General features: G+C 41.4%; 1 protein-coding gene across 1 annotated transcript; it reads right to left on the minus strand.

The window, feature by feature from the left end:
• Positions 1–2,499: 2,499 nt before the first annotated feature.
• Positions 2,500–5,743, minus strand: LOC109896338 (glycoprotein hormone subunit alpha 2). The gene is made up of 3 exons (XM_031831367.1): positions 5,623–5,743; positions 2,825–3,009; positions 2,500–2,604 (listed from the first exon to the last, which is right to left on the minus strand). Exons 1-3 carry the CDS (start codon positions 5,741–5,743, stop codon positions 2,500–2,502), a joined length of 411 nt encoding a protein of 136 aa, XP_031687227.1.
• Between the last annotated feature and the right edge of the window lie 5,377 nt (positions 5,744–11,120).

An 11,120-nucleotide genomic window follows, 5' to 3' on the forward strand; every position in this document is an offset into this window, starting at 1 on the left:
TTTGTGAGTGCTTTTGGTGACAAGCCGAATTTCTTCAACCTCCTGAGGTTGAAGAGGCGCTGCCGAAGCCTTATTCACAACGCTGTCTGTGTGGGTCCACTACTGTCCCATCGATGTGGATAGGGGGGTGCTCCCTCTGCTCTTTCCTGAAGTCCACGATCATCTCTTTTGTTTTGTTGACGTTGAGTGTGAGTGTGAGGTTATTTTCCTGACACCACACTCCGAGGGCCCTCACCTCCTCCCTGTAGGCCGTCTCGTCGTTGTTGGTAATCAAGCCTATCACTGTAGTGTCGTCCGCAAACTTGATGATTGAGTTGGAGGCGTGCATGCCCACGCAGTCGTGGGTGAACAGGGAGTACAGGAGAGGGCTCAGTATGTACCCTTGTGGGGCCCCAGTGTTGAGGATCAGCGGGGTGGAGATGTTTTTACCTACCCCCCCCCCCAGAGGAGTCGCCAAGTTTTAAGGGCATTTCGTTATAATTGCTATGATGTCAGAGTGTCAGTACAATTTAACTGGACTAAAAGCAAATTCCAAACATTTGTTCTGAGATAGGCCATATTCAGACAGTGGAGAAGTTGCCCAACCGTTGTTTTTATAATTAAACTAGTCTTTACGTAGCCTACCAAACAGATTTGTATCGTCTACTTTCGTTGTTGGTGGTTCTTTATTTTGACAATATTTGTGAAATGTTAAATTATTTGTTGCTCCTTTAAAATAGTTAAATCCTTTTCTTTTTTTGTAGTTAACGGGCATGGCTCATGACAATGATGTTTATTGGCACTGCGTGCGTCACTCCAGGTAATTTGAGCGCATGAGGACCATCAGCCTTGCTGTTGCCATTAGAAATGTTTTCAGGTACATTTCTGTACGTGAACAAAACAGACCTTTGATTCTGTTGATAGGACAATGATAGGAACCAGTAGATTGTAGAATGCAGCATAGCTCTAATAACACATCTACATCATTGATGTAAATGTTTAGAAATCAGTTTACAATTTCAATAAAAATAAAAACGTTGTATATTGTATGTATGGACATTTTATTTCCTTTATCATGACAAGAACGTATCACTGTACTTGTCTAGTTGCTCAGGCTCTGCACAGAGATCTCTTGATCGGCCGTGCAGGAATCATGACGTACGCTTGGGGAGATTCTATATGTTTGTAGTGTAAGAACAGAAGAGCCTTCAATAGTTTGACTTACCTGTCTTATATGAAGCAAAGTTAAACTGATAGTAACTTATGTGAAAGTTAACATAAATTATTACAAAAATGTTGTGGACCAGATGTAAACCAGATGTAAATTTGATGTATGAGTTCAAATGTATTGAGCCATCAAACCATTCTCATCACTTCTCTCTCTATTCATCTCTCTCTGTCTCTGTCTCAGGATTTTGTTGCCCCGCTAACTCTCTCTGGCTACATTTACACAGGCAGACCAATTCTGTTTTTTCTTTGCTAATTGGCATTTTGTCTGCTGCAACACCTGGGAGATAGGTAAACAGGACAACAAACACATGCACACACCTGGACACTTCCTTGAACAAATGTGTGTGTTTGTGAGAGAGAGAGCGATTGAGGAGATGGGAGGTGTGTGTGTGTGTGTGTGTGTGTGTGTGTGTGTGTGTGTGTGTGTGTGTGTGTGTGTGTGTGTGTGTGTGTGTGTGTGTGTGTGTGTGTGTGTGTGTGTGTGTGTGTGTGTGTGTAAGACCAAGAGGGTTTCATATTGCTGTATGTATACCACTGTAGTGTTGTCACACAGAAAACTTATTTAAAGATATGTTGTAATCTTTTAAATGTTTATTTCCTCAACACTTCCAACATTCTTTCTTGTCACTTATTTACAAAACATCAGTTGTTCAAGCTCATTAAAATAAATACAGTTTCATGTACATTCTTTTGTCTCTTAATGTCTGGCTGTGTAGTGGCCATAGAATTAATAGACCAGAATTGGAACTTCTGACCATGGCAACTTGATTGGTAAACACTCAAATTGGCTGCCAGTCCACCCATTGATTTGAAAGTTGGATTCTAGTTCTACTCATTCTAGTTCTATGGTAGGGGCTGTATAGCAGATCTATGTAGAGTTAATTATTGTATTATCTATAGTGGTTTGACTGGCTGCCAGTGCCTACGAATGCATCCCAAATGGCACCCTATTCCCTATTATAGTGCAGTACTTCTGACCAGAGCGCTATGAACCCTGGTCAAAAGTAGTGCACTACAAAGAAAATAGGGTGTTAACTCATACAGGGTCACAAACGGTCTTCTTCTGTCTTAAACCAATGTTTAAACCAACAATTCTTAAATAAAGCAACGTTATAAAAAGTGTTTCTCAAGTCTTTTTTCCCTGCTCCACCATTCCATTCTAGGCATGCACAAACCTCTCTCTCTCTCATATACAGTACATTTGATTGACAGATTGCTCTCCTTGGGACTCCTTCTTATCCCAGTCCTCATGATACAGTTTGTGCATGTTCCCGCGGCGACAGTGGCATCTCAGTAGTGTGACTTGCGACACATGTCGCAGTGACAGGCCCGCGCCGTCAGGATCTCAATGTCGTTGTGATGACGAGCACGAGGGCAGTTCAGACGAACTTTGATCTTAGGAAAATTAATACAATTTAAATATTTTATATCACGTTTTACATTTTCAGACATGTCAAGTGACAATGTTCCAACCAAACAGGTAATCAGGATGACATACCCTTACCCTACGTGTGTGTGTGTGTGTATACTCTACCTTTGTGTCTTTGCTGATAGTGCAGTATTTCAAGGCTGAGATAATGTTGTGTGTGTCTCTGTCTCTGTCTCCATACTTTACCTTTGCATCCTTGCTGATGGTACAACATCTTGACGCTGAGGTGATGTTGTGAGTGAAGTTAGATGCCACCAGGACAGAGTAGCGTGAGGGAAAGGCACTGGACTCACAGTATCCAACACAGGCATACACAACATGGGTTCCCTTACATGTCCCACGCCGGTCACTACGGATGGTCACGTTAAATGCTGCAGGAGTGGAGAGGAAAGAGGAGAACAATTAATTTAAACAAGTAATTGACCGACATAATTATAAATTATTTGAATTCAATTTTTTTCTGTGAGCTCAATGCACACATTGCAGATTCTCTAGAGATAAATTAGATCCAGCCAGAACTGTGACAATGTAGTAGGGAGTTGTTGTTTCCAACAGGCCAATATTCAACATAATTATCACAGTTTATGTGCGAAACTAACTACAATGACCATAATCCATTGCGCATCTTCTTGTCCAGTCTGTGTTTCTTTTAATGGGAAGAGACAGAAGAATGCACAATAGTGAGGGGATAAAGACATCAGCTGTTGCTTGGTGAGGTGTCCCTACCTGAAACTACAGTTGAAGTCAGAAGTTTACATACACCTTAGCCAAATACCTTTAAACTTAGTTTTTCCACAATTCCTGACATTTAATCCTAGAATGTGAAATGTCAGAATAATAGTAGAGAGAATTATTTATTTCAGCTTTATTTCTTTAATCACATTTCCAGTGGGTCAGAATTTAAAATATACTCAACAAGTATTTGATAGCATTGCATTTAAATTGTTTAACTTGGGTCAAACGTTTCAGGTAGCCTTCCACAGGCTTCCCACAATAAGTTGGGTGAATTTTGGCCCATTCCTCCTGACAGTCAAGTTTGTAGGCCTCCTTGCTCGCACACACCTTTTAAGTTCTGCCCACAAATGTTCTATAGGATTGAGGTCAGGGATTTGTGATGGCCACACCAATACCTTGACTTTGTTGTCCTGAAGCCATTTTGCCACAACTTTGGAAGTATGCTTGGGGTCAATGTTCATTTGGAAGACCCATTTGCGACCAAGCTTTACCGTCCTGACAGATGTCTTGAGATGTTGCTTCAATATATCCACATAATTATCCTGCCTCATGATGCCATCTATTTTGTGAAGTGCACCAGTCCCTCTTGCAGCAAAGCACCCCCACAACATGATGCTGCCACCCCCGTGCTTCACGGTTGGGATGGCGTTCTTCGGCTTGCAAGCCTCCCCCTTTTTCCTCCAAACATAACGATGGTCATTATGACCAAACAGTCCTATTTTTGTTTCATCAGACCAGAGGACATTTCTCCAAAAAGTACGCTCTTTGTCCCCATATGCAGTTGCAAACCGTAGTCTGACTTTTTTTATGGCGGTTTTGGAGCAGTGGCTTCTTCCTTGTTGAGCGGCCTTTCAGGTTATGTCAATATAGGACTCGTTTTACTGTGGATATGGATACTTTTCCTCCAGCATTTTCACAAGATTCTTTGCTGTTGTTCTGGGATTGATTTGTACTTTTCACACCAAAGTACGTTCATCTCTAGGAGACAGAGCGCATCTCCTTCCTGAGCAGTATGACGGCTGCGTGGTCCCATGGTGTTGATTCTTGCGTACTATTGTTTGTACAGATGAATGTGATACCTTCAGGCGTTTGGAAATTGCTCCCAAGGAGGAACCAGACTTATGGAGGCACAATTTTTTTTCTGAGGTCTTGGTTGATTTCTTTTGATTTTCCCATGATGTCAAGCAAAGAGGCACTGAGTTTGAAGGTAGGCCTTGAAATACATCCACAGGTACACCCCCAATTGACTTAAATGATGTCAATTGGCCTATCGGAAGCTTCTAAAGCCATGACATCATTTTCTGGAATTTTCCAAGCTATTTAAAGGCACAGTCAACTTAGTGTATGTAAACTTCTGACCCACTGGAATTGTGATACCTTGAATTATAAGTGAACTAATCTGTCTGTAAACAATTGTTGGAAAAATTCCTTGTGTCATGCACAAAGTAGATGTCCTAAACGACTTGCCAAAACTATTTGTTCACAAGAAAGTTGTACAGTGGTTGAAAAACCAGTTTTAATGACTCCAACCTAAGTGTATGTTAAAATCCGACTTCAACTGTACGTGGTCTACATGATTGATAGCTGTATTCAGCAGTAATAAAATAATGCCTTATTTACTATGAAGAACTGCGAAATAGTGATTTTGTCAGACAGCACAAGCAACAGCTCGATAGAGATGAAATGATGTCTTGGAATGAAATAATTAAAGTCATCAAATAAAACAAATGTAAATATTTTATTAAAGTAAAGTTACGTGAATAAATTATGGTTTACAAGCAGTAATGGGCAGCCACTACCATCATGGGACTTTAATTAATAGTGTTTTTTCTGTGTTGTTACAGCATTCAACTCTGATTTATTTTTATTAAATGAACCAAAACCACCTCAAAAAGCAATAATCACTCAGCACGAGTGTATTTATCTGTAAAGAGTGTGTGTGTAACAGTACATTGTGTGTGTTTGCGTGTATCTGAACATCGTGTGTGTGTTTGTGTGTGTGTGTGTGTGTGTGTGTGTGTGTGTGTGTGTGTGTGTGTGTGTGTGTGTGTGTGTGTGTGTGTGTGTGTGTGTGTGTGTGTGTGTCTGTGTGTGTGTGTGTGTGTGTGTGTGTGTGTGTGTGTGTGCGTGCGTGCGTGCGTGCGTGTGTGTGTGTGTGTGTGCGTGCGTGTGTGTGTGTGTGTGTGTCAGAGTATATATTTGCACATTATGTGTGTGTATCTGTATATGTCTGTGTGTGTTAGACTGACGGTATAGATGGCAGCCAGGTCCTGTGCTGAGCCCCTCGTAGCTGAAGTTGAATGGTGACAGCAGCAGCAGGGTCAGCAGCAGCATTAGCACACATAGGTTAGAGGGCATACACTGAGACATGATGACCAGGACAGTGGCCTGCATGGGACAAACAGAACAAACAGAGAGAAGGATTAATATAAGTTGGAGTTTCCATGTCTCTAAGTGTGTGTCTGTGTGTGGTCATTTGCACTGTTTAGTCTCAGTCAGTGTGTTTAGGTGATTGTTAGCGATTGAGGAGATGGGAGGTGTGTGTGTGTGTGTGTGTGTGTGTGTGTGTGTGTGTGTGTGTGTGTGTGTGTGTGTGTGTGTGTGTGTGTGTGTGTGTGTGTGTGTGTGTGTGTGTGTGTGTGTGTGTGTGTGTTAATCATTACTCATTTGATATGAAAGCAAAATGCAAAAAGTCTTAAGTTATGTTATGAGGACAGATATAACGTCAGGATTCAGCCCCAAGTGCCCAACGTGGAACTCAAGTTTATCCATCATATTCTGCAGGCCTAAATACACTTATACGTATGACAAAACTAAATATGTTACTGAATCACTTGGCAAAACCCTTAGTATAAATGTAAGATTAATGTGTAGACTAAGTAAATCCCTACAAGATCAGATTTATCTGAAACACACCAATCCACTATTTTGTGGCCAAAACAAACAGTATTTATTGCATACTGTATACAATAATTGCAGAACTTAAGTTATTGCATTTTTCTTAGTGAGATGTGGCTCATTAAAACTTTCATGCAACTTATATTGGCAGAGACAGACAAACATCCACTGACACACACAAACACTCAAGAATTTATACACAAAATCTCGCCAACACAAGAATTTATCCAAAAGCCTGAATATGTAAAGAAAATACAAAATACAAAATTGAGACAATTAACAGTGAGAACAACAATGATCAAGGTGTGTGTGTGTGCGCAAGTGTGTGTGTGTGAGGTGCTGGTGTTACCTGTTAAGTTGTGGTATATGTTTTCTTCAACCCAGGGGAGTCAAGGTGAATCGGCAGGGCAGCAGCGTCGACAGGTGTGTGTGAGTGTGTGTTTTCTACCTCACACATGGCTATATGTAGCCCCTCAGGTAAACGGCAGAAGTCACACCCAGAGCAACCTCTTTTTCTCTCTCGAAGTGTGTGTGTGTGAATGTGAGAATGTGTTTGAGTGTGTGCGAGTGTGTCTGGACCCCTCCTTCCCTCCTTTTCTTAACCTTCACTGTTAGCCTCTCTCTCTCTCTTTTTCTCTCTCTTTTTCTCTCTCTCGTTTTCTCTCTTTTTCTCTCTTTTTCTCTCTTTTTCTCTCTTTTTCTCTTTAACCATGACAACACACACCTGGACAATTCCTTGTCATGAAACAAGCTTTCTTGAGCCGCTGTAGTACTCCTCCTTGCCTTCCCCATCTAGAAGTGTGTGTGTGTTTATTTTTTCTTGGTCCAATAGTGCTCTATTGGTCCTCCCACGTCTAGCCATCTCATCATACACTACATGACCAAAGTATGTAGACACCTGCTCGATTCCAATCTCATTCCAAAATCATGGGCTTTAAAATGGAGTTGGTCCCCCCCCTTTGCTGCTATAACAGCCTCCACTCTTCTGGGGTGGCTTTCGACTAGATGTTGGAACATTGCTGCAGGGATTTACTTCCATTCAGTCACAAGAGTATTAGTGAGGTCGGTCAAGGATGTTGGGCAATTAGACCTCTGCACGGGTCAGTCAAGTTCTTCCACACCGATCTCATCAAACCATTGTTGTATGGACACTTGTCAGAAACGGGTCTGGCTGAAATAGCCAAATCCACTAATTTGAAGGGGTGTCCACATACTTTTGACCATGTTCTAACCATATCTCACCTTATACAACAACAATGTTGTATCATTTGCAGGGTTAATAGGGTTGTTATGTTGTTCCTGTCACCCTACAGAAGCTGCTCCTGGAGCACCCCTACATCCATTGGTACTGCCTGTAGCTCAGGAACTGAAGCAAGGATATGCATATTCTTGGTACCATTTGAAAGGAAACACTTTGAAGCTTGTGGAAATGTGAATTGAATGTAGGAGAATATAACACAATAGATCTGGTAAAAGAAAATACAAAGAAAAAAAAACAGTTTTTTTTTCTACCACCATCTTTGAAATGCAACAGAACGGTCCCAGTTCTAGCCATCACTGGTTGCAATTCCGATGGTGTCTACAAGATGGAAGCAGTGTATGTGCAAACTTTCAGATGGATAACTAAGTATGAGAAAACTGCATGACATTTAGTGTGAAGTAACCCAGGTACATTTGGGCAAATCGTGAAGGAGGCATTTGCATTCATATTACATTTTTTCTGCAAGAATATCATCAAATCTGTATACTTAGACATTGATTTAGCTTTACCAGTATTAGTAGCCATATTATAAGTTCAACATTTGCAAAACAACCAGATGTCATAACTTCATAAATCTCCATATTCTTGTAATTTTTGTCCCAAAGTAAAAGGCTGGCTGTCGCACAAGGTTAGCAGCTACATGTTGTGACAGATACGGGGTTTCCGGAAATTCTCGTAAAGCCCAGGTCATTGGTTATCTAGCTAGCTTTGTTTGACCCCGATTGGTGCTTTTTTGACAAAGTTACAGTCAATCAATTGAGGACCGTCCGCGTCATCGGTGTGCCATGAAGGCGTCGCTATCTGACCAAATTTGGTGTCCTATGGGATATACTACACCCCTAATGATATAGTGAAGTCTGGTTACGTTCTAGGATCTCTGAGGAATACAATCGTACAATCGTGATTTGACTGGTTGGAAACAACGTTTAAGATTAGATTTTCATAGATAACTTTCTTTGCAAATTGAACGAGTGGAAATACAAAATTGATCGTGCATGCTATATGGACCTTTTTAGGATATGAAAAAGGATTTTATCTTTCATTTTTTATTTTTTATTTCACCTTTATTTAACCACGTAGGCAAGTTGAGAACACGTTCTCATTTACAACTGCAACCTGGCCAAGATAAAGCAAAGCAGTACAACACATATAACAACACAGAGTTACACATGGAGTAAAACAAACATACAGTCAATAATACAGTAGAAAAATAATTCTATATACAATGTGAAAAAATGAGGTGAGATAAGGGAGGTAAATGCAAAAAAAAGGCCATGGTGGCAAAGTAAATACAATATAGCAATTAAAACACTGGAATGGTAGATTTGACAGTAGATGATTGTGCAAAGTAGAAATACTGGGTTGAAAAGGAGCAAATAAATAAATAAATACAGTAGGGGAAGAGTTATCTGTTTGGGCTATTTATAGAGGGGCTATGTACAGGTGCAGTAATCTGTGAGCTGCTCTGACAGCTGGTGCTTAAAGCTAGTGAGGGAGATAAGTGTTTCCAGTTTCAGATATTTTTTTAGTTCATTCCAGTCATTGGCAGCAGAGAACTGGAAGGAGAGGAGGCCAAAGGAGAAATTGGCTTTGGGGGTGGCAAGTGGTACATACCTGCTGGAACACCTGCTACAGGTGGGTGCTGCTATGGTGACCAGCGAGCAGAGATAAGGCGGGACTTTACCTAGCAGGGTCTTGTAGATGACCTGGAGCCAGTGGGTCTGGCGACGAGCCAACAAGAGCATACAGGTCGCAGTGGTGGGTAGTAATATGGGGCTTTGGTGACAAAATGGATGGCACTGTGATAGACTGCATCCAACTTGTTGAGTAGGGTATTGGATGCTATTTTGTAAATGACATCGCCAAAGTTGAGGATCGGTAAGATGGTCAGTTTTACGAGGGTATGTTTGTCAGCATGAGTGAAGGATGCTTTGTTGCGAAATAGGAAGCCAATTCTAGATATAACTTTGGATTGGAGATGTTTTATGTGAGTCTGGAAGGAGAGTTTACAGTCTAACCAGACACTTAGGTATTTTTAGTTGTCCACATATTCTAAGTCAGAACCGTCCAGAGTGGTGATGCTGGACAGGCTGGCAGGTGCAGGCAGCAATCGGTTGAAGAGCATGCATTTGGTTTTACTTGTATTTAAGAGCAGTTGGAGGCCACGGAAGGAGAGTTGTATCGAATTGAAGCTCGTCTGGAGGGTTGTTAACACAAAGAAGGGCCAGAAGTATACAGAATGGTGTCATCTGCATAGAGGTGGATCGGAGACTCACCAGCAGCAAGAGCAGAATGGTGTCGTCTGCATAGAGGTGGATCAGAGACTCACCAGCAGCAAGAGCGACATCATTGATATATACAGAGTTGAAAGCCTTGGCCAGGTCAATGAATACGGCTGCACAGTATTGTTTCTTATCGATGGCGGTTAAGATATCGTTTAGGACCTTGAGCGTGGCTGAGTTGCACCCATGACCAGCTCTGAAACCAGACTGCATAGCGAAGAAGGTACGGTGGGATTCGAAATGGTCGATGATCTGATTGTTAACTTGGCTTTCGAAGACCTTCTAAGGCAGGGTAGGATAGATATAGGTCTGTAGCAGTTTGGGTCAAGAGTGTCCCCCCCTTTGAAGAGGGGGATAACCGCAGCTGCTTTCCAATCTTTGGGAATCTCAGACGACACGAAAGAGAGGTTGAACAGGCTAGTAATAGGGGTGGCAACAATTTCGGCAGATAATTTTAGAAAGAAAGGGTCCAGAAAGGGTCATATGCTGAGCACTTGTTGATTACTTTTCCTTCACCCTGCGGTCCAAATCATCCCAAACCATTTCATTTGGGTTGAGGTGGGGTGATTGTAGAGGCCAGGTGATGCAGCACTCCATCACTCTCCTTCTTGGTCAAATAGCTCTTACATAGCCTGGAGTTGTGTTGGGTCATTGTACTGTTGAAAAACAAATGATAGTCCCACTAAGAGCAAACCTGATGGGATGGCGTATCGCTGCAGAATGCTGTGGTAGCCATGCAACTTCTTAAGGATCGGTGTCTCGCTAGCGGGACAATTCTATTGTTTGAGGACGGCGCCCCACATCAGAATAGTTTTCCACTGCCACAGGTTTAATACATTCACATATAAAGATTAAATATTCACTTACTTATTGAAAATCTTCCTCTGATTTGTCATCGAAAGGGTCCCTGCTATAACATGTAATGTCATTTTGTTAGATAAAATCATTTTTCATTTCCCAAAAAGTCTGTTTAGTTGACGCCATCGATTTGAGTAATCCACTCGTTCAACTTGCAGAGAAAGGAACCCCAAAATCTACCCCTAAACTTTGTTTCAACAAGTCAAAATATGTTTCTATTTACTCCTCAGACACCCTAAAATATAATCAAACTATAATATTTATTTCGGAAAGAAGATTGTTCAATAGGAAACCGATTTTAGCAGGACCCAACTTCGTCATGGCGTGCAAAAACACAGATTTCCAAGACTGTGTCCTCTTACAAATGATTTCTTATTCATTTTTGAAGTTACAAGCCTTGAACGTAGACTGCTGACAACCTTTTGGTACCCATCCAGGCATCTATTGT

Source organism: Oncorhynchus kisutch, linkage group LG9 (assembly GCF_002021735.2).
Source record: "Oncorhynchus kisutch isolate 150728-3 linkage group LG9, Okis_V2, whole genome shotgun sequence".
NCBI classification, from domain to species: Eukaryota; Metazoa; Chordata; class Actinopteri; order Salmoniformes; family Salmonidae; genus Oncorhynchus; species Oncorhynchus kisutch.

What these genes read in the sequence shown, in the direction of transcription:
- LOC109896338 (XM_031831367.1), bottom strand. Translation starts at nt 5,743, where the DNA reads ATGTCTCAGTGTATGCCCTCTAACCTATGTGTGCTAATGCTGCTGCTG. An exon ending in ACCTGGCTGCCATCTATACC is followed by an intron (nt 3,010 to 5,622) that starts GTCAGTCTAACA and finishes CCACTCCTGCAG; the next exon opens with CATTTAACGTGACCATCCGT. An exon ending in CCATCAGCAAGGATGCAAAG is followed by an intron (nt 2,605 to 2,824) that starts GTAAAGTATGGA and finishes AATTTTCCTAAG; the next exon opens with ATCAAAGTTCGTCTGAACTG.